The sequence below is a fragment of the Quercus suber genome, unplaced genomic scaffold, assembly GCF_002906115.3.
Source record: "Quercus suber isolate HL8 unplaced genomic scaffold, Cork oak 2.0 scaffold_342, whole genome shotgun sequence".
Lineage (NCBI taxonomy): Eukaryota > Viridiplantae > Streptophyta > Magnoliopsida > Fagales > Fagaceae > Quercus > Quercus suber.
Window position 1 is genome coordinate 480,480 of NW_027069794.1, and position 23,660 is coordinate 504,139.

A 23,660-nucleotide genomic window follows, 5' to 3' on the forward strand; every position below is an offset into this window, starting at 1 on the left:
AAAAAAAAAAAAAAAAAAAAAAAAAAAAAAAAAAAAAAAAAAAAAAAAAAAAAACCCTTCATGCTCAATGTGAAAATAAGTAGTAACTTTTACAGCAATTAGTAAAATACAACCCTTTCAATATTTAAGAGGGCTTGTATTGTTAGGAGGATTTAAATACAATTTTTTGTTTTGAAAACCAGAAATAGTGAATCTCACACTTAAATCTATTCTTTAACTGAAGTTTTTTAAATCCAATTTTGAGAAAATTATTTCCTATTTTCGCTGTTCAAAACAAGATTTTGAAAATAGTTGCTCAAAACAAGATTCTGAAAACTAAAATATTGTTTTTAATAGGTTGTTTTAATGAAACTAGAATGTTTTGTTATAGTTGTAAATAAATTAAAAATAATGGACTCTATAAATTTGCCAAACTCTTCTATCTCTTAAATTTGCCCAAAATGTTCTATAAACATCATTTTGTTTTTCAGTATTTTGAAAACTATTCTAAAAATGAGAGTCAAACATGTATAGTGTAAATTGACTCAAAGGACCAAATTGGACAATTTTAAAAAGTCCTTGAATCTAGTTGACATTAGCTCAAACCTCAAAAGTATATTAGTAAAATTCATTCTAAAATTAAATAAATTCAAAGCGGAAAGGTATGTTAGCACCAATTGTGTTTTCAACCAAACGAATCTTAAAAGTAACATTCAAATTTGCAATATAAAACCTAAAACCAATCAGAAATCGGTCCTTGGACTAGGCAAAATCCCAATTTTTCAGAGGCTCATTCTTTATCAATTTCCGAAAGCATTGGTTGTTCTTTGTTATGAGTATTAGGACTAGAACCATCCCAGGTTGTGTCCCGTGTGTAATAGTTCTCGCTACGCTACAAAAATGCTCAAAAGTTAAAGAAGAGGAGAGGAAAGTAGGATCAATAAAGTAAATTTTTTTTTCTTCTATTATCAACAGTACAAAGAATACAACAGGTAAAATATACAGAAATATAAAACCTGATGAATGATTTACATCTTTCCTTGTTCTAAAAAGAATTGCTCTTCTAAATCGAGCACTAGCCAATTCCAAACCTAATGTAATCCACCAACCACTAGTTTCTGCAAACCTTAGAAAACCTCTTAATACTACAACATCCAAACTTAGAGTGTCTATCTCCCCTATTCAAGGACAAAGTGAAAATATACAGTAGCACTTCAAAGATTCATATCAAACTTTTTCTACTCCACAATTCGAGCAACTATGAAGAACCTGCTTCTCTTTCATGTTGGCGATTGAGTAATTGGTGTGAAACAGGGCCCTCCCCCACTGACCAGAGATTCGATGTTTATGGAGTAAAGTGGATTCTTTGAATGAACATCTTCCATGTATGTAATTCAATATTCAAACAAACAAGTTCTACTTCATAGAAATTGAATTATTTGACACGAAATTCATGCCTGAATATGGTAAGATTCTGTGTGAATTTATCCCTGTTCTTAGAATCCAAGCTTCGAGTAACATCTGCCATTAATTTGTCAAAACACAAGGAAAGCCGCTGATGTTGATCTGCAGGCTGCAAGATGATGCAAAAAAGGGTGTCAACTGAGGGCTGATAATGTGGGTAGAGAGAGAGAGAGCAAAACAAACATTTGGTAGACTTAGTTTTAATAGTTTTAACCATCATCAAATGTTTACTTTTAAAGAAACATGTAATATGAAAGTAACAACCAACTCAGCTTGATGATGATATTTGTTTTTTATGTTACATAAACTTCAAATTCATTTAATAAGAATGTGATATCAAAAGTTGATACTAAATATAAAAGACAATTATTGCATCACTAATACATCCACTATGTTATAGAGTATGCTAGTCAACATCTAAAGACCTGAACCCATCCTGTGAGAAGTCTTTCATTCTGTTGGCTATTCCCCCCACTTACTTTGCATTATAAAGCTTTAGATAAAAAGCCATAAATTTGTGCACTTTCCGATAGTTGATTACATTTTTCATTGACCTGTGACCTAAAGTTTGAGTTACAATTTTTCTTGTTATCTTTATTATTCTTTTGATATGTTTTATCTTTATTATTAACTGAACAATTTGTTTGATAAAACTTTTTTGATAAATTCATAGGAAGTTCAACAATCAAAAACTTCCTACATAAAACATTAGTAGTTGCAACAGCATTCAACGAAGAGACAAAACTAACCTGTGAAGCCAAAATCTGAGCTTTCAAATCGGTGAATATCTGCAGGTGAATGTTCAGTCAGAAATGATAACGATTCAAAACATTTAACAAGAAACTATAAGAGCCTGAGCAAGATTTAATGTAAACAAAATTAATTGACCATATAGATGAAGACAAGTAGGAAGCACGGACACGGACACGGACACGGCGTACGGACATGGGTACGATGGTGACACGAGCAATTTTTGAAAAATTATAACATGAAACGGCTGGTACGACACCGATATGAAACGGATACAACATCCTAAATGAAGTGTCCGTGCTGCCTAGTAAATCCACAAAGAGTACCAATTTATCATATTTTATATCCTTCCCAGATACTGTTAACCCAACTTACACCAAATAAACCCAAAACCATAGACCACAAATCCATAGCAACTGGACAATGAAGGAAAGATGGTCAACCAATTCACCATTACACTTGCACATATAACACCAATCCAATATCCACAGCTTCCTTTTTCGTAAATTTTCAATAGTCAAACATTTCCCCAAAGCAGCAATCCAAACAAAGAAAGCCACTCGAGAGGGGATCTTTTGCTTCCAAATGCTTTTCTAAGGGAAACAACAATCGTTAAAGCCCACTAGAAGACTGTAATAATCTTTAACCATAAATCCCTTATTTCTATCCGGCTTCTAGCTCATTTTATCCTCCCCAAGCTCCTTTACCATGGAGCCATATATGGTATCCATAAGCTTAACACAGCCTCCAATTCCCGAACATGAAAACCCCTAAAGAAATTCACATTCCAAAAAAGGACCCCATTAGAGAACTTCACAAGCTCAGCCACACTTGCCTCCTTATCTCGACAAATGATAAACCTAATTTGAATTATAAATCTACAACACAATCAATCTGAACAAACAAGGATGGGCAACCGGTATCCTAAAACGAGCAGCTGACCCTGTCAACCCTCTAGGGCCAATTAACTCAATTTTACTTTTTCTATATATATATTATAAAGAAGAGAAGAGAAATAAAAGAGAGTCAAGGTGCCATGATATTGAAATAGATAATTATTCTAATTGACCTTCTCTGCTACTCATAAAGGAGACTGACCAAGATATTTATAGTTCATTTCACATTTGGAAATATAAAACGCAGACTCACCCTAAAAGACTCACTAATGAAATACATGAGAATGAAGCACATTTATATCTATAAAAGGATAGTAACAACCATAAGAAAGGGAATTACAAGAGCTATTGCAACCAGCCACGCAGTCACAACATTGCATTAATTAATTAATGAAAATTAATGGGAACAGTTATTTTTTGAATTGATGTATGGACCATGTGATAGTGATCAGCATACATTATTTTTTAAGGTTAAAATCAGAAAAATGGAGGAAAAAGCTTACGTCAAACAAAGATTATATCTAAATATTTTTATAAATAAATAATGTTCCAGAATAAAAAATTATGATAATAATAACAACAACAAACTGCAATCCTAGAGGAAGTCACAATAATTACATAACCAAAAACACACTTGCACAAATCATATTTTTATGCATTCAATTGCAAATGATAAATCCATCAATCTATATGACAAGATAAAAATGCCTTACTTCTGGAAACAAATTGGGGCAATCCACAATGTGACGAGCAAGATTCATTGCAGCAGGTGAATTAGGTGCCTCCCCCATAGTGATATTGTTGAAATAGTAAGCAGCCAGATTATCGACAGCAGATGCACACTGAAAAGGAAAGTTTAAAACTGTGGACTTGAACAAGTACATCAGAAACAAGCAAATGCACACTAAGGTATGTAGTTTATATAAGAAACAGACCAGCTTAAATTACACGCTCATGCAAGATATTTAACATATTTTAAAGTGGAGAACAATGGATGTAGCAAATAAAGAACAGAATAATCCCATCCTTATTTTTTTTTTTTTTTTGATAAGTAAGAATGATATATATACGAAAGGCTACTCTATGCATGAAGAACATAGAGCAAACCTAGAAAAGAGAATAATCCCATCCTTAAAAGAGACATAAAACACACCTGTGATGAGATATTTGTATCCAAACCTTTGAGACCAGATTCAAGGGATCCTACTATATGCCTAAAAGTGTTTGTATCCAAGTTCAATATAAAAACGATGTGGCTGCTGAAAAGAACCTCCAAGAATGCAAAATAGGCCCTTGTTAGCTGCCAAAAAGTAAAAAACTAATCAAAAATGTGCTTAAATATTCTTGGTGAAAAAACGTCAAATAAAAAACTAAACAGTAGCACGTCTAGAACACAACAATAGAATAAAAAAACTCAGATTAAAAGGACAAACCAAGCACCAACTACATATATATGAAAATAGATCCAGTTTAGGGACTGGAACAAATTCTGTATAATCATTCTAGCAGCACCTTTATTGGGCTAACGTGTTTGTTTAGCTAGACTAGTTATTAGTCCTGGCCAATTTTAGTAGGCCTTGATAAGTGAAACTTTATATTGGCTCCCATCTTCTCTTGAGTTGCCTATGACACTCAGCATGATTCCAAGGGACTCTAATTTCTTTTTTCTTTTTTTGTGATAAGTTGCTTTGATGATGGACACAAATTGTCTAATGGCTTGTTTGGAAGTTTAGAGAGAGAGGAGAGTAGAGGGAAGGAGAGTAGTGGGGAGGAGAGTAGAGGAGAATGATTCACCTCCACCTTATTTGGATGTTTTTAAAATTAGTAAGGGGGAAGGGAATAATTAGCCCTTCCCCTTGTGTAATTTTGTTAATATAATAAGAGTAAATTAGGTAATTTACTTGGTCAATAGTTTATGTACTCTACTCCCCCTCCAAATCTCTCCAATTTGAGGGAATTAAAATTAGGGGGCTAGAGGGAGTCCAAACCCCTCCAAACTCCTCCAAACTCCTCCCCCTCATTCTTTAAAAAACTTCCAAACAAGGTAATTACATTACTCTCCCTCCCTCTACTCTACTCTACTCCCCCTCCTTTTTTAAACATCCAAACATGCCATAAAAGATTACAAAGCAAAGCTAAGATAAGTGTGGAACTCAAAAATAGTAGTATAATGAGTAAAACCCTAAGCCTGAGACCACTCCAACAGGGTACAAAGCAACATTGTCACAACATTGTAGGACTTCTATAGATTTCTCTAACATAACCATTTCTTGAACCTCCTCACTCCACCACCAATTCTCCTTATTCAATAGCCCATATCCTTTAAATTCTCCTAGTATTTATGTAGCACTCTTTTAATACAACTAGCTATTTCATTCCACATCCTATCAATATCTTCATCTACCTTCTCTAATTCTATCTTTAAACACAACTTCTTTCTCTCCCTTCATACGACACCACATAGTTCTTGGTTTCTTTGTCAAATGCCTTCGCTTATTTTTCCATGTTGTAATACAAATATCAAATACCACAAACCTAGGTTGAGTGGTTGTGCTATTTCATGTTATCTTTCAATTTTTACAACTACTATCACATAAGGACAAAATCCATCTTACTAATGTTTGTCTCACTTTGGAAGCAATTAAGTACCCATTTGATAACACTATTTCAAACCACACTTTTTCAAAGCTCACACTTTTTCAAAGCTCAGTTTTCCTACACTTCACTTTTTTCTAGGTATAGCTTTTTCCATTTTCAAAAGGCAAAAATAAGCCATAGCAAAATCTCTTGCTTGCCTGCTAGTAACAACATAGAAGATGCCACCCATTTTCATATCGTGAAAGTCCCCGACAGAGGAAAGGGCTGTAAGTGATGGCACATTATGCTTCTAAACTAGAGAGAGGCATGGCAAACAGGCACAAAATGTGATTCCCTTTAAAAGAGAACTAGTAGCAAAACCGTTAGGCCAATTTCAATACGGACCTAGCTCTAAGACATGAGTTAGACTGTCAGAATCATGTTAACCTTAGGGAACCTAGAGACCCCAATGAAAAGGCAATAAGGAGTATCAAAGTTGAGGCATCTAATTTTAACAGTCAACTTGACCAATGGCCTTCATGGACTATTTAAGCAAGATGGATCACTTCCTTGAATGGTACAACTTGTCTAAGAACAAGAGGGTTAAGTTCGCCAAGATGAAACTCATGTAGTGCCAAACACTTTTGGCAAAGTGCTGAACAGCTCCTCTTTAGGAGAAACCAACCTGCCATAACTAATTGGATTTTTTAAAAATAAGTAATCTTTTTGGGGTGACAGAGGCTTAAGGAAAAATACCTACCCCAGGTTGAACTTCTAGATTAGCGGAATAGTCTAAGACAAGGAAACATGCTCACTACAGACTACATGGCACAATTCAATCATGCAATTTAGTTGAAGACGAGAGAATGACCTTGAAAAATTTTAGAAAAGACTTCAATATAGATGTCAAGAAGAAGCTTGCTCTACACGAGGTCACAACATTAGACCAAACGTACACCCTAATTCAAAACTATGAACTAGTCACTAAGCACCAATTAGCAAGACACCGTAAAACCTGCAACTCATTGAGTAACCTTCAAGTAAAACTCCAATGGAAAGCTCACTTTAGCCTAGAGCCAAACCTAGCAATAAGAGTGGCTAGTGAACCTCTAAAGAGTCCAACAGTTATCATGTGACTTTTTTATGAGCCTTCTTATAACCCAATTGCAAATCCTATAGCTGATCCAGCACTGCTAAACCCACTGTTGACAAGTAACATATTGATGGTATTTTGGATGAGCACATTGTTTACACTAGGAATGAAGGAGTTCAATCCTACCTAGTTCGTTGGAAGGGATGGATCACCAAAGTTGAGCTACAATAGCAAGACCATGACATGTATGAGTACTTTCAGAGCCGCCAGGTGCTACACTCAAAGGGTCAAGCCTTCCGCGCCTTGGGAGAGTTGGTACAAACACCAGATGGTTAGGACCAGATTAATGATTAATTCTGTTGGATGAGGTGTCGATTGATTTTTATGAATTGATGTTATTTGATTTTATTTCACATTGAATTTATTATTAGCTTTTTTTTTCCGGCATTTGATACAATTTAGTTACAAGTTTTTCCCAGTCCATATTTGATTTAATTTAGAAATACTATTTAAAAGGTCTTATAATTCAGCATTGGTATACTTGATTGAATAATAAAATTTTAATGGAATTTTCCAATGGCTGTGTTGACTCTAGGCAACCCTAGCTGCTAACTCCTAGGTTTCTATCTCTTCTCTGCTTGGTGCCAACTTTGCTAACTCCTAGATTATCTTTTCTTGTTTTTATCCTTTTGTTCTTCTTTTACCCATTCCCCACACACACCCTCTTCAGAATTGTGTTCCACTGCATCATATCATTGATTTAAGGATATAGCAATGCCTTTATCATGGAACAAAAATCCCGATATCACAAGATAAGTATCCCCAACACAAAAATCAACTTAAAATTTTTTTTTTTTTGATAAGTAAAAATCAACTTAAATACAAAAGAAATACCTACACACAAGCACACAAATATATATATATATATATATTTATTGATAGGTAATCAAAGTTTTATTGAATAAAGAAAACATCATGTTCACAATGGTGAACACTCTGTGCTTTAAACAATTACAAGTAACATATATATAGCGTAGAACAATTCAACGCAGCAAAGTTGACATAGTTTCCAGCAAGACCTGTAGAGGAAAGTTCACATACCTTACGGAATGCCAATATATCAGCCAGAGGAATTGATAGTGTCATCTTAAGAGCAACATCTAGTGCATCAGAGAGCGCTCTATCACCATATAGTTCAAACACACCAAAGTTGACATAGTTTCCAGCAAGGGCTGTCATTTGGTGGTGATAAAAAAATTCAGCTTATCACATATATTTTTCATCAAAAAACAAAACATTTAATAACACTAGACCTATGTGCTGCATAATTACTTATTGCTATATGCTCCAAACCACCAGTACTAGCTCTTACTAATTTCAACTATACTGTGCCAGAATCTCAAATATGGCTAAAACTCTGAAAGATGGATCTTTCCATATGCTATGCAACTGGAAAATTATTCAAAATTTTTGTTATGAAAAAAGTATTTTTTTTAATCATAAAAAGCATAAACTAATGCCATAATTGGCAACTTGTAGATCTGGCCAGTGCACGGGGTACAGCAACAGACAATGATGCAGAGAATGATATTAGCATAGGTACAAAAGGCTATGGAATCTAGAAGAGGACATTGTGACTACAAACAAAATTTAGGAAGGATGGATCCATATTGTAACTATATGGTAAATCAAGACTGAACAGTATTGCAATGGGATTTTGGTTAGATAATTAAAAACATAACATGAATGATATTCAGAATCTGCCTTTAACTAAGACATTACAATTTAGAGCATTTTAATAAAGTAAAACAAACTTAATAATACTTATTTAAGACATGTAGCCCCTCCCGTTAAAAGGAAATTTTAAAAATTTAATAATAACATCACATTAGTTCAACAACAGATGTAACTTCTAGATGATAAATCAATCCCCTTTAACATTAAATTTGTTAGCCTTAATAGAACCAAATTTACAAAAAATAAAAATAAAAAAAAAATTCAAAACCAATGTACACTAAAGCTATAGCCTTAATTAAAAAAGAAATAAGTTATCGAGTTTTTTAGAGATCACTGACCCAAAAACAACAAATTGTTGAGAGATTAGAAGAAGGGGGGGGGGTGTAGTTACATTTAATAGAGAGAGAGAGAGAGAGAGAGAGAGAGAGAAGAGGGTTTGAATTGACACAAATTTTAAAGTTTATAGTTTAATTGGCAACTTATGAAACCATAGGGTTTAATTTGAAACCCACCCCCCCCCCTAAACTATAGGATTTAATTTGTAACTTAGGGTTAGTTTGAAAACCTCCCCAAATTATACATTTTAAATGTAGTCCACACCCTCCCCAACCCCCACCCCACCCCAATCCCCCCCCCCAAAAAAAAAGCAAATCCAAAAAATTCATTTTTCTGGGTTAAAAAAATGACTCTTGGACTTTTCTCATTAATCTCAGCATCTCAGCATAACTAGGAAAGGTAAGACTTTTGCAGGATGTTGTATACGAATAAAATTTCTTTATTTCATTAATCTCAGCACTACTAGGTAAGATAAATTTTTGAAAGATCTTGTTTAGAAAATTTAAAATATATATATATATATATATATCAAATAAAGGGGCAAGTTCAAATGAACCTATCATAAAAGAGGGGGGAGGTGGAAGCAATAGGTACATTTAAAAAAATAAAAAATAAAGAGTGCTACTTTTATTTTTTTGTAAAAGAGCAAGACTTAAGTACAATACTTAGATGCTGTTCCTTAGGTTCCCCTCTTAAAATTCTACCATGTGGTTTTTTTTTTCATTAAATGAAAAGTGTATTTTTTAATTAAGCAACCATATGGTAGAATTTTAAAAGAGGACCCTAAGGAACAGATTGTATATAAGTTTTGTCCTTTGTAAAAAGTACAACTACAGAAAAAGCTAATCAAGGAACAAAAATAATTTCCATTCTTAGATTAAGGAAAAATACAAAAACCAAATCATACACAAACCAAACTACTAGTCACCCAACAAAAGATCCTATTAGACTTCAACATCACACTGAAAACCACCAAGCAAATAAAGTAAAACAAGGCTTCCGTTCTTACCTCTTGAAATAATGGTCAAGGAAATCCATATACCCTTGTATTTAAAGGCATATAAATCTGCAACATTTGGAAGAGATAAAATCCTTGACCCATACGCAACAACTAATTTACTGACTTCACGGAAAAGAAGTATGCCATTTGGAGAAGAGGAGTCAAAAGTCAAACGCTGGGCTTTGTTTAGCACAAATTCAGCCATGAATTTCAACAATGGTGTGGTAACCTGCATTATTAAGTGAGTAAGAAAAGACCCTTATGAGAAAAGAAGAGAGAAAGATCTAAGAACCAACCAATAAGAATAAGAGAAAACAAAAACAAAAACTCAAAATGAAACTAACAAATAGAAAAAAAAATATATATATATATATATATATATCATAAAACAATTGATATATGTCTGCATGTATGTTTTCAATTGCATAAATTGTTCATTAGTCATTACTTATTTAACTTTTATCCTCCACTTATTAAAAAATGCAGATGCAAATACAGGGGCAGAAGCTAATATGCTTAGATCTTAGAAAACAGAAAAAATAAATAAATAATTCTTTTTTCCAATTGAATCCACAAACCAAAACTAAGAGAAATCAAAAATTTTATATTATGTAAATGAACTCAGTCAGGATAGACCCAAAAATATAACACATATGGCAGCTAATGTGGACAAGAGGGAATGTCTGATCAACTCCAAATTCCATCATAATAACATACACCCTCATGTTTTACAAGTAATTTCATCAGAAGACATGAACGTTGGTCATGACTACAATGGAAAAGGTCCACCAAAATTTTCAGAGAGACGAGTGTGCATCTATTAGAGTAGGTGTTCTTCTCCAATCACAGGCACAACGCAACCTTCAATGTAAATCAATTTCCATAAAATGAAAAGACTCAACAGGGAGTTAGGCCTACTCAATCTTGTCCCATGGGCATTTTCACTATTCAATCATCAATACAGCCACTAGGCTGGGTTGCCATTGCCATCACTGCTGCACTTAGGTAGTGTAAAATAACATAATCCAAAAAGATGAGTACGCAAGAGATTCTTATCCATTTCTTTCAACCATCAGACTAGAGAGACATCAGCCAAGCACCCCCCCCCCCCCAACCCATCTCATGCAAACATTAAAAATGAAAAACTAGCAAATATAAAACAGAGAGACATGGTTTATATATATGGTTACATTTGAGTTACAACTGGTGTAACTTTATGCAATTTTACAACACTCAATAATTTTTCATTGAAAGAGTATTTTGACAAATCAACTATTAGGTTAAATGATTTCCTTATACCCTTCATGCTTGCAAAAATCAAGATTATTGAAGATCAATAACCATCTCATCATAAATTGTTTAAATTTCAAGTTTTTAACCTTCAAACTATACACAAAGCACAAAATTTGACGTGCATAGTAAGAGTAATGAAAATAAGTAATCCAACAGTCAAATTTTCAAATTATTAATCCAATAAAAAGTTATAAACTGGTGTAACATTCTCATTTGATCCTAATATATATACATATGACAACAAATAGTTAACGAGATCCATAGAGCCAACCCAATATCATTGGGATTAAGACAGTTGACAGTTGAGTTGATAAATGTGGATTCCAATTCTAACTAGTATGATTTGCCTATTCATACATGTGTGGGTACTGCCCCAAAAATCTGAATATAGGCAGAAACTAACAGTGTTTCCTTACTTCTGGTGTGTCAGTCCAGTGCGAGATGCCTTTCAAGAGAAGTGGCATGTGCGCAGGATATAGCCAATCAAACAGAAGCCCATAAGTTCTGCGACTGAAAAATATCCAAAAGCATTCACAGTAGTATAGTTAAACGCTCATTGACAATAAACAAATTAGAAATTCAATTTATACTTACCTATTTGTGGCCATTGCAATTCCTCTGAGATCCCTCATTAAGCCAATCAATGCATATTTCACCGCATCAGTACGAAACAGCGAATCAGGAGTCGACTCTAAACTGATAAGAACCTAAAATTCCATATACATTCTATCAGTGAAAATTTATAATATATATATATATATATATAAAAGGAATTTTTTTCATTGGCATGCCATCTATTCAGTCAGTAACAACTATGATCTTTTTTATATTTGTTCACAAGAACAATTCCAACAAATAGTAAATAAACAAGAAAGAAATAATGATAACAACAACAACAATAATAGTAAAGATATAACAGTAACATTAGCATCAATGATTGCAACAATACCAATAACAACAAGAGCCATAAAAGTTGAGGAGCCAAAGGGGTAAGTGTCTCATTTAACTATGGGAAACAAAAAGGCATGTATTGAGTGCCAAAATTAACAGGATCAAGAAGCACAGTTACCATATACACTATCAGGGCAGAATCCTGTTTAAGATACAAGTTGGATATGTGCAAAATACACATATTTAGAGAGACAGAGAGAGAGAGAGAGGGAGAGAGAGAGAGAGAGAGAGAGAGAGAGAGAGAGGTGAGTACTTGCAAAAGTGGATCCATTGATGACTTAAATTTCACGGGGCTGTCCTCCATAAAAATTAACCAGCCGATGGTATAATAGAAAGTTGTTCTGCTTCGAGAGCATCTATATTCTTCTAAAAATGGAAAGTGCTCCCTCTGAAATCAGAAATGTGGGGAAAGAGCGACTACATTAAGTATAAAGATTCATTTCATAGACAGTCAAATAAAAAGTGGAAATAGTTCTTTTTTTTCTTTTTCTTTTTTTTTTTAAAGAAAGAAATAGTTCAGAGCTGAAATTACTGTATGATTTGCCACTATGAATTTGACAGTATCCAACTTCAAAAGCAGCTTCCCAGTCATATAACTGCAACCCAAAAAAATTCCACACTGGTCAACCAATTAATTGTAATTGAAAAAAATCAATAAACAATGAATTTTAGCAAACAAAAAACAATTTCTCCAAATGTTTCATCCAAGTATATAAGTAATAAACTTACCCTGATGCCAGATCCAAGAACAAGCTTAAGGTGTGATCAATTACCTCCTCACTCTGAAATAAGCACAAATAAAAATATGATACTATCCAAGAAAAATATAACCAACTAAAATAAGAATAAACCTTTCACCTCTGTATAACACTTAAGGTTTGTCGCAATCTTGCTAACAATGACATTCAATAGTAGTAGATGATCATGGAGCCCAAGAAGCTCAGATAACCGGGCATATAACTGCTGCAACAGTAAAAGAGATGTCAAAAAAATACGCAGCAACCAAATTTAATTTAAATAGGAAGAGAAACTTATTTACCTTGGAGGAATGCATGGCCTGATCACCTACATAGGACTTTCTGAAATGCTGAAAGAACGTAAGAATTGCTCGATCCAGTCTCTGCTTGCTTACTTCACTATACCTCTACAAAATGCCAAGATGATGAAATCAATAATGAAAAACACATCAAAATATTTGTTACAATAATGGTTAAATGATTAACTTCACCATTTCCTAACAACTTCAGATTTTGGGAGTTGAGACAAATGCCAGTTTATCATAGTATCAACTATCAACAGGTCGTTTAGAGTTCAAACCCTCTCCACTCTACTCCCATTGAAATAATAAAAATTATGTGTTGAGCCTACTTATTGTGGGAGAGTCTAGGGTCACAAATGTTGTGAGTGTTGAATAATGGTAAATGATTAAATTCCCTATATCTTAACAACCTAGGGTCACAAATGTTGTGAGTGTTGAATAATGGTAAATGATTAAATTCCCTATATCTTAACAACCTAAGCTTTAGGGACAAGTGGTGATTTATCAATGTAAAAATGGAAATTGGTGGAATGTGTTCAGACTTCAAAGAGAACAATTTCCAAAGGCACTGCAACATGTATTGAGAGAGAGAGAGAGAGAGAGATTGAGGAATTTTCATCTTTCACTAATTTCAATATATATACATACACACGCATATATATATTATAGGATCGCTAATATCAAAATGCTACAATAACTCTTAAAGAATATTTTACAAAAATCAAAATCAGCATGCTCTGTAGTCCAAGAAGAAATATTGATCTTACTTTGTACAGCATAGAAAGCTATATCAGAAAGAGATCAAGATAAGAATGCAAGCACCAAGAGAAAACAAACCAGCATCACCCATAAAAATAAAAACTATCAACAACAATCACATTACCAGGACAGGAAAAGAAAAAAACTAGTCACATTACCAGGACAGAACTACAAAGAAAATCTTTTATAATAAAGAACCAAGCAAAATATGCATTACAGTATGATTATTTCTCCATGACCACCAACAAGACCTCGTAACTGTTAAAGCCTCCATTATAACCATCATCTGATATTCTTTAAAAACAAAATTTTAAAGATAGACCAAGAATGAACCATCAAGTACCACAAGGATGGCCTAGCAAGACCATACACAAGAAGTTGTCACCCTTTTACTTCTAACAGACAAAGAAACCCCTTGTTCAATATCATCATAACAAAACCCTTCTAGAAAAGCAGTTCTGCTGGGCCAAACTTGAAAGAATTAGCTACTGTTGGAGGATCTTAATCACTGCATGTCCAAATATTCTTACTAGCACTCTTTTTCAAAGTGCAGAAGAAGCATACAATTGATGTAATAGCAATTGTAACAAGTCGAAATCTAATCATGACATAGTTGTCCTAGTTTTCAGCCTCCAAGTACTCCGTCCACTAAAAGTAAGACTTATCTAAATGGTCTCCTTTTCCCTACGTACACAAATAGGTAGGATAAACCAATGTTACCTTAATAAATTTATTAAGTTGTGTAACATTAGTAAAGTATTGCACACACTTTATGTACTTTCTCAACCTTTTAAAACAAAGATCATTGTGACACAGACTTCCACATTTGAGGGCATGAACCAGATGTTTATTAATAAACCCAATGCAGTACTAAAGAAAGTTTCACTTTCATCTGAAATCCCACGCATGAGACTCCAAGCACCAAGGATGGTTTATTAATAGAAATATAACAATTGGCATTAGAAAATCTATGTTTCATCTAATATTCAAAATAAGTAGGCGGCAGGTGAGTCTTGCTTGTCTACCTGGCCATGTAGTCCACTGTCAGTTACATTTATCAATTGCAAGACACGAGCAGAAAGTTCTGCATCAAACACTTCTTGTGACTCAACACTGCATATTAGAAGAGTAAAGAACCATTCAAAGATTGCCAAAGTAAACATGCCATGGTATTGACTAATTCAAATAAAAGTAACAACAACAATGATTTAAAAAATATAAAAGGCTATTTACCTACAACCGGTACTTAGTTTTGTCTTCACAATTGCAGCAACAATATGAACTATCCAAGCAAGTTTGGCTTCTATAATAGAGAGATCACTGTTATCAGCGATCGGTAGCCGAGCTCTTTCCTATTTTAGTCAATCAAAAAGAACAATTATGATCAGCTAAGCAGTAGCCCATAGTATTTTAATTTATTTTTTTCAAAAACAAAAGGCCATCCTGATGATAAATGGCCATACCGTGTATGCTTGCAGAATAGGCTCCATTATGTTTATTATATACAAACTACTGCTCTCATACTGCAACTCAACAAAGCAATGTTGTTACTATGCCAATACAACTCCAACAAAATAAGATCCGCAGATAGATTTTAGAGTATTTCAATAAACAAAAACACTTCTTTCAGTGAACAGAACTTAATTAACTTTAGGCTGACAAGAAAACAAGCACAAACCATAAATAGAAATTTAACCTGGAATCGGCAAAGGTAAGGAAAACAATCTAGTTGATCCTGAAGAAGTTCAACATTGTCTAACGGGTTCTCAGAAAGATCATCGGGCAATCCAGCCTACAAAATACAAACAGAAGAAACAGGGAGGCTGCTGTCCTCGCTTTTCAAGTGTTACCCAAAATACCAGTCCCCAAAGAAGGCATGGGTTGCTATACCTGCACGGAGTTAAACCTTGATGTGATGAAACCTTCTGTAATCTTAGGGACAAATTCATCCAGCAAGCTTGGTGCATCACCTTTCAAATAGGGTACAGATGCAACCAATCTGGACCACAGCCCTAACAGGTAGTAGACACTGCTGCTGGCCCACTGGCAAATAAGCATAAACATAATCAGTAATACTAATTGCAGAAGGTGTTAGGAATCACTTATAGACAGCATTCTTACAGAATCAATTGAAAGTAATAAACACCAACCAACCTGCCAAGATTGTAAAGACTTTAAAGTAAACTCTGCTACCAGACGAATCCAATCACTATAGCCTTCCACATTCACAAGTTCTGACAACTGCAACACAATTTTACAAATGTAACAAACATGAGCATTCGTGCTCATTATTTTATAGAACCATAATAATTCATTAACATGTCACTTGAAAAAGTCACTGTATATATGCACTGCCTGCGTCACCAAATCAAGAGAAGAAAAAATAACTTGAAATCCATTAGTAAAAGAGTAAAGTTACAAACAAGTATCATACCACCAAATCACTCACACAAATAATTCCAGTATATTTTCATCAAATAGATGTCCACAGAAAATTTGGACAGTTCAATAGGGAAAAAAAAAAACCTTTTTGCAAAAAATTTCCAAATCACAAGCAAAGGCTCCAAAAAGGAATTTCTAACAGTATAAGCTTATGGAAAGCTCAATCATGCATATGCATAACATACAGTGCCAAATGCCAGGCATGAAGAATGCTACTAAATATGAATCAGAGATTCCACATACATAAAAAAAATTGTTGTAAAAAGAAGAAATTGAATCTCCATGGTCTCCTCTCTAAAATTGAAGATATCCATAAACAAACTTCAACACCTTTAACACAAAGCAGCAGTGATAAAAGGAGGGATGAAAAAAGAAATGGGTGCTGCTTATCCAATCATCCTTTTTTTTGTAAAAAATTTATAACAAAATAAACAAAGTGTTAATAAGTAGACAAAAATATTTTCAAATCTAATACTAGTCCTGGTGGCAATCCTATGGCCACAGATTTTAATGCAACTAGATTGCAGGACTACAAACCAATGTGTCCCATGAATGCTGCAGAGTAAAGAAGACAGTCAAGACAACTGGCAATCTAATTTGACTGCTGGCTTAAAAGTAGAATACAAACAGGCCCTCATACAAGTCAACGGCCAAGATCATCTTCCTCACTAAAAAGGATGCATGCTCACATCAGGACTTAAACAGGTGTTCCACCAATTACTGATAGAAATGCATCTAGTTGCAGGAATAGTCCCAAGATGGCCAATTCTCGGAGAAGGCATAATCATATTAGTATGTTGGAGGTGGATGGGGTTATCTATGAGGACGAATCCGAGATGGCCGACCAAGCTGTACAGTTTTATAAAAAATTGTACAAGGAGAGTGAGGAGTGGAGGCCTTGTGTGGAAGGTTTGGAGTTTGATCAGACAGAGGGGTCGGAGAGAGACTGGCTTGAACGGAGGTTTGAACGGGAGGAGGTTCTTCGAGTTGTCAAAGAGATGGAAGGAGATAAAGCTCCAGATCCTGATGGGTTCTCTTTGGCTTTCTATCACCATTGTTTGGAAGTTGTGGAAAGAGATGTTTTAGTCGTGTTTGAAGAGTTTTATCAACACAGTAAGTTTGAAAAATCTCTTAATGCAACTTTCATAGCCTTAATCCCTAAGAAGAATGGTGCTTCGAATATTCGAGATTCTAGACCTATTAGTTTGGTGGGTAGTGTATACAAGATTTTGGCTAAGGTGTTGGCAAACCGCCTGAAAGAGGTTTTGGATCAGCTGATATCGGAGTCTCAGAACAATTTTGTGGGTAGTAGACAGATACTTGATTCAGTTCTCATTGCTAATGAGTGTGTTAATAGTAGGGTGAAGAGTAAGATTCCGGGAATTATCTGTAAATTAGATATTGAGAAAGCTTATGATCATGTGAATTGGGAGGCTCTTCTTGATTTGTTGAAGAGAATGGGTTTTTGGGTGAGGTGGTGTAGGTGGATCCGCACTTGTATTTCCACAGCCCAATTCTCTGTCCTGTTTAATGGGTCTCCAGCTGATTTCTTTGGGAGCTCGAGAGGATTGAGACAAGGGGATCCGCTATCCCCCATGTTGTTTCTAGTTATGATGGAGGTCTTCAGTAAGATAATGAAAAGAGTTGAAGGGGCAGGTTTGTTTCGAGGCTTTAGGGCTGATGGTAGATGGGGTGGAGGGGTATGTGTCTCGCATCTTCTATTCGCGGATGATACGATTTTGTTTTGCGACGCTGATGAGGAGCATATTCTACATGTTAGGATGCTTCTTCTTTATTTCCAGGCAGTGACAGGTTTAAAGGTTAATGTGCTGAAGAGTGAGATGGTTCCCATTAGGGAGGTTCCTAATGTCCAGGTCTTGGCAGAGATTTTGGAATGCCGGATTGGGTCTTTGCCTATAATCTATCTTGGTATGCCTTTAGGAGCATCCCATAAGTCTCCTACTATTTGGAATCCTATCTTGGAAAAAATTGAGCGTAAGTTGGCCGGTTGGAAGAAGATATATTTGTCAAAAGGTGAAAGACTAACGTTGCTTAAAAGCACATTATCTAGTCTCCCCACTTATTACTTGTCACTTTTCGCCATCCCTACGCATGTGGCCAATAAAATTGAGAGGTTGCAAAGGGATTTCTTGTGGGGGGATTCCAAGTTACACTTGGTGGGATGGTACAAGGTGTGGGCACCTCTACAGAATGGTGGATTAGGAGTAAGGAAATTAACTACTTTCAATAAAGCCTTACTTGGGAAGTGGTTATGGAGGTTTGGAAATGAGGAGACAAGACTTTGGAGAAGGGTTGTAGCACTCAAGTTTGGGGAAGATTGGGGGGGATGGACTTCCAAGCTCGGTAGAGGGGTACATGGGTGTGGCTTGTGGAGAAGTATCCGTATGGGATGGGAGGATTTTAGCAAGAATATTCGCTTTGAGGTAGGGGTGGGGGATAGAGTGAAGCTTTGGACTGATCAATGGTGTGAGGATTCTCCACTTCATTTGACTTTTCCGAGTGTGTATGGGATTGCCTCCGATAAAGGGGCATCAATGGCCTCTTCTCTCGATCAGTTGGGGATTGAGCGGCGAAGAAGCTGGGATGTTCATTTCACTAGGAGACCAAATGATTGGGAAATGGGCGGGGTGGATGATTTTCTCCGTACCTTGGGCTCAAACCTACCTCCCACTGAAAACGGAGATCATATTCGATGGAAGTTGACAAAGAATAGGGACTTTAATATTCGATCGTTCTACAATAAATTAAGAAGCCCCTTGCCCATTATTTTCCCTTGGAAAGGTATTTGGAAGGTTAAGGCTCCTCGGCGTGTTTCCTTCTTTGTGTGGACTGCTGTACGGGATAGGATCCTTACAGGTGATAATTTGAGGGGTAGGAGGGATTTTGTCAACTGGTGTATCATGTGTCGCAGTAATGGGAAGACGGTGGATCATTTGTTACTACACTGTGGAAAGGCTTATCGGTTGTGGAGTTTGGTGTTTAGATCTTTTGGGTTCTTTTGGGTTTTGCCAAGATCGGTTGCGGATACTCTTTTTGGTTGGTGGAATTGGCCTGGAAAGCATTTGTCTAGCATTTGGAATTTAGCCCCCTTATGTGTGATGTGGTGTCTTTGGAGGGAGCGAAATAGGAGGACGTTTGAGGACATGGATAGTTCGGATGACCAGCTTTTAGCCTCTTTCAGTGGCACTTTGTTTGACTGGTCTAGGGCTTGAAGACTCACCTCTAGTGATTCTCTCCCTGTGTTCCTTAACTCTCTTCTATGTACTTAGTTTCTTTTCATTTCTTTCCCTTTTACACTCTTTCTTCTCCCTTTGTATTTTTCTCTCCGCCTTATGTTTTTTGCATAAGGTGGTGTTCTTGAATATAAATCTTTTTTACCTATCAAAAAAAAGAAAAAAGTCCCAATAATAGATGCCAAGGGAACCCCTCACTCTTCTAGTACTACTTGCAGTAACTGAAAGATCATTGCAATATGACACAAAGCTCTTAGCAGGAAGTTAAGGCTAGCCATTTGAGTATCTCTAGTGATCCTTGCTACTTTTTTGGTAAAAGATTATCTACTCCTTAGTATTTATAAAAACTTATGCCCCAACTTAATTTTAGAAATTTCCAATACAATTTTCTTCAATTTGTCCTTTCAACCTAGCTAATTGAAATCAACATAACTCATTAAAACTTAAATTTTGTGATTGCCCAAACATTAGAAGAGATGACCATAAATGAAGCATGCAGAAAAGGACTAATGTAATTAACTGGTACTATTAATTACTAAATCTAAGACCCTATGAATTAAGTTTATTATTTTGTAGTCATTGAGTATCTTCAGTATAAGGATTCAAATCCAACCAAAGAAGGCATGATAAATGTATTTCTTATTGAATATCTAACAATAAAAGAGAGCAAACAGGTAAGTTAGTAAACAATGCCACATCTACTAACTGGAAATAAAAAGAAAAATGAAATCATCAGATTTGATAACATGGCGTTATATTTCATAGAAATTTAGCAGTGTAATTCTATGAACATAAAAAAAATAAAATAAATAAAAAATAAATAAATAAATAAATAAATAAAAACGCAAATACATACAAACTCAAAACAAATGCACAAAAGAACTCTCTTTCCAGAAAAGTGATTGCTTGGATGTTGCTATCAAATAGACAGTTACACGACAAAATTTAGTTATTGAGCATACTCAATATGCGTACAGAGCCCAAAAAGGAGTACCAGATGTCCAGATTCTTAAAAGAAAAATACCTGATAATTCACTCTGAAACGTCCAAGAAGACGACAATACTCATGGTAGTTGTCATGATCAGCAAGACCTGATACCCCCATCAAATCAAAAATTGTATATACAAAGCCAAAAGTGAAGAGAAATGAAAAAACCATAAACTAAAAATGTTCCAATAATCAACAGCTGTGTGTGGTGCTATGAAGATTGCAACACTACATTTGAATCTTAATTCACTTTTGTAGAACAGAAAACTTCCAGGCATTAATGTAAACATTTTAACAGTGAAGCAAGCATTAACTAACTTGCTAAAAGCTTATTACTAATTAACTATAACAAAAAATGAATTCATAAGTTTCAACCACATAACACATACATAACAGCTGCAGATATCCACTACCGAATGCTTTTTTCTATAATAGCATTTTAGCCTAAAATTTTATGACTTATCTCCTGATATGGTGATAGATTAGTTTGAACCTCAATTAACTTTATTTTCTCACCATATTTTATACATAAATAAGCACTGACCCTAGAAAACCATAAATAAATTTTCAAAAACACAAGTTCCATTGATACCAGATATAGAACTCAAAAACCTAACATGGCAAATTTTCACCTTAAACAACCTGATGACAAAGCTGTTAAAGGCAAACGATTGCTTACTAGAACTAGGTCAAATAAAATTTTTCCAAACAAGTAGTCAAATCTCTCATACAAAATATGAAAACACAAAGGTAAAATAAAAAAGAAAAATCAATTATGTCTAGGCGGTAACATAGACATGTACATGGGCACTCATACACAAAGAGGGCGAGAGAGAGTATCAACAATCATTCAATTGCCACTCAGCATCAATATAGTAAAAAGGCAAAAGAAATAAAAAGACGTGACAAGCCAACCACACCTTGCCCTGTTTGCAGGATTTCTTTGGTTCCTGTCATTAAATGGGCCAAAAACTTAGAACGAGCAGCATCATTCGTAAACAAAGAACGTCTTACAGAAGCTAGTCGCACCAAGCACTCCAGTGCCTGGAAAGAAAATTGTTTTAACCCTAAGAAAAAAAGTTTAAAAGCAGCATACTCAAGAACAAATCAACAAGAAAAACTTTCCAGTTAAAGACAGAGAGAGAAGGCCTGAGAAATTCTTTACTTTAAACAAAAACAGACCAAGTAAATTGGAGAGCAAAATAAGAATAATAGCAAACCATCATTGCTCAAATTTTAAGTGGACACGATTATCAAAAGCAAATATATGCTCATATAATCCAAAAATACTTTGCAAATGGCAATCCACTCATAGCAACCACAAGGAGCCATCAAATATATCCTAACTAATTTTCAACATTGTAAACTAACTAGTAAAGAAATTAAGTACTATACATCTGAGATTTATGCTAAGAAGAAGAGACATGACTGGATTATGATAGCCATGATTGGATTATCTGGAACAACTTTTTTCAGTTCCATATTTCATATTTAAACATTTTGTCAATTTGAAAACAAGTATAACCTATAGAAAGTTCATGCTTTGAGAAAACTGCTTCAAGTTGACTTTGAAGATTACATTTCTTACTTGTTATCTATAGTCAGCTAAGGTGGTTTGTTACATGGTTTGGTCAAGAAGGGAGTTGCACTCGCAACATGTTACCAATGCCAAAATGGAGTTCAACCAGTGCTTTTTTCTAGAATTCTAATTCTAGCCCAAGGTCAAGACTTTCAAAAGGTAAAGCCAATCTTATTTGCAGGTGCACCTAATGATAAAAAGGCACAAGCAATTCTGAATCCCAAAATGATAAAAAGCACGGTTTTCATTCTGGCAAACAAATGACTTTATATATATATATATATATAAAAGCAAATTACTATAATAAACTTATACCACAATCAGTTGTGGGGCTTCTAGCTTGTTGGTTAGGCTGGTTTGGTCGTTATCAAAATGGGCATACATGGAGAATTATTCCCCATTGTTTAATGTTGTGTCTTTGGAAGGAAAGTAATAGTAGGTGTTTTGAAGATAATGAGAGATCCATACATGACCTCAAGCTATTTTTCTTTAAAACTTTATTGGATTGGTTGTCTACTTTGCAAAACCAATCATTCTCTTCTCTTTTTGTTTTTCTTTATTCTTGTAATTTCCGGTTTTGATTGTTGACCCCTGTACACTCCCTATGTACTAGGGTGTCCCTTTTTTGATATCAACAAAGCTTATTACATATCAAAAATATCTCAACTTATTTTTGTTATTCTTCAATAACTTTCTAACCTTCTTCCAATCGCACAAGCCTTTAAAGTAGTGCACTAGAATTATTGTTTCCTTTATTTTTTTTCTTTTATTGGTAAGTAACACACACAACCAGTGGAGTCTTAAACGTTCAACCTCAACCTTCACTTTTTTTTTTTGGCTAACGAGGATGTCCAAAGCTTTTTGAGCAGCTGACTATTCCCCTAGGTGTGTATAGTCCCCCATCCCATAACCTCAGCATCCACCTTATCTTTTTTTTGATAGGTAAAGCATCCACCTTATCTTATAAGAAGAGGGAATACCATTGAAGCTTTTTCATATATCCAAAATATGCACTTTAATGATGTGGTTACAAGGAAAAACATGGTTGTTAATGAAGCAAATGAGAACGCCACCCTAGACAATGCCAACAGGCATAAAGGATCCATGAGGCCAACTCCAATTATTTGGTATTAAAAATTTAGTTGAGCTGACTTTAGTTGAGTTTATCCCCACATTATGTACATTACTACGTTTCAGAAGGGAAGGGCACAAACCCTGAGGCGATAGAGGCTTCACTCTTAAACCTGCCCCTTCAATTAGTATTTTGGTACTGGTACCTAACCTATGATGACTTTATTTGGGCCTGACTATAGTTTAAGAGAGAATATTACTGCAGGAAAATGGTGAATAACCAGATCAGGTAGTATGTCCAAGTGGATGACAAAAGGAACCTTTTTTCCATAAGTAAATATTTCATTTAACAAGTGCAAAACAAAGCAACCCATATACATGAGCAGTATACAATAGGCACACCTACATCAAAGTTCTAAAATTACAGGTGCCAAGCATCTCAAGAAAATTCT

General features: G+C 34.9%; 1 protein-coding gene across 1 annotated transcript in view; it reads right to left on the bottom strand.

Annotated features, from left to right (window-relative positions):
- Positions 1 to 911: 911 nt before the first annotated feature.
- Positions 912 to 23,660, bottom strand: part of LOC112015644 (uncharacterized) — a 40,189-nt gene continuing 17,440 nt past the window's right edge. Inside the window, 21 exon segments of the mRNA XM_065759804.1 lie at positions 912 to 1,552; positions 2,193 to 2,311; positions 3,778 to 3,931; positions 4,243 to 4,389; positions 7,861 to 7,991; positions 9,842 to 10,061; positions 11,542 to 11,635; positions 11,720 to 11,832; positions 12,330 to 12,464; positions 12,609 to 12,672; positions 12,806 to 12,858; positions 12,935 to 13,036; positions 13,116 to 13,220; positions 14,900 to 14,987; positions 15,108 to 15,226; positions 15,338 to 15,397; positions 15,571 to 15,666; positions 15,765 to 15,917; positions 16,029 to 16,115; positions 20,595 to 20,662; positions 21,479 to 21,602. Coding sequence (XP_065615876.1) covers positions 1,415 to 1,552; positions 2,193 to 2,311; positions 3,778 to 3,931; positions 4,243 to 4,389; positions 7,861 to 7,991; positions 9,842 to 10,061; positions 11,542 to 11,635; positions 11,720 to 11,832; positions 12,330 to 12,464; positions 12,609 to 12,672; positions 12,806 to 12,858; positions 12,935 to 13,036; positions 13,116 to 13,220; positions 14,900 to 14,987; positions 15,108 to 15,226; positions 15,338 to 15,397; positions 15,571 to 15,666; positions 15,765 to 15,917; positions 16,029 to 16,115; positions 20,595 to 20,662; positions 21,479 to 21,602 — 2,370 coding nt within the window. The 3' untranslated portion in view covers positions 912 to 1,414.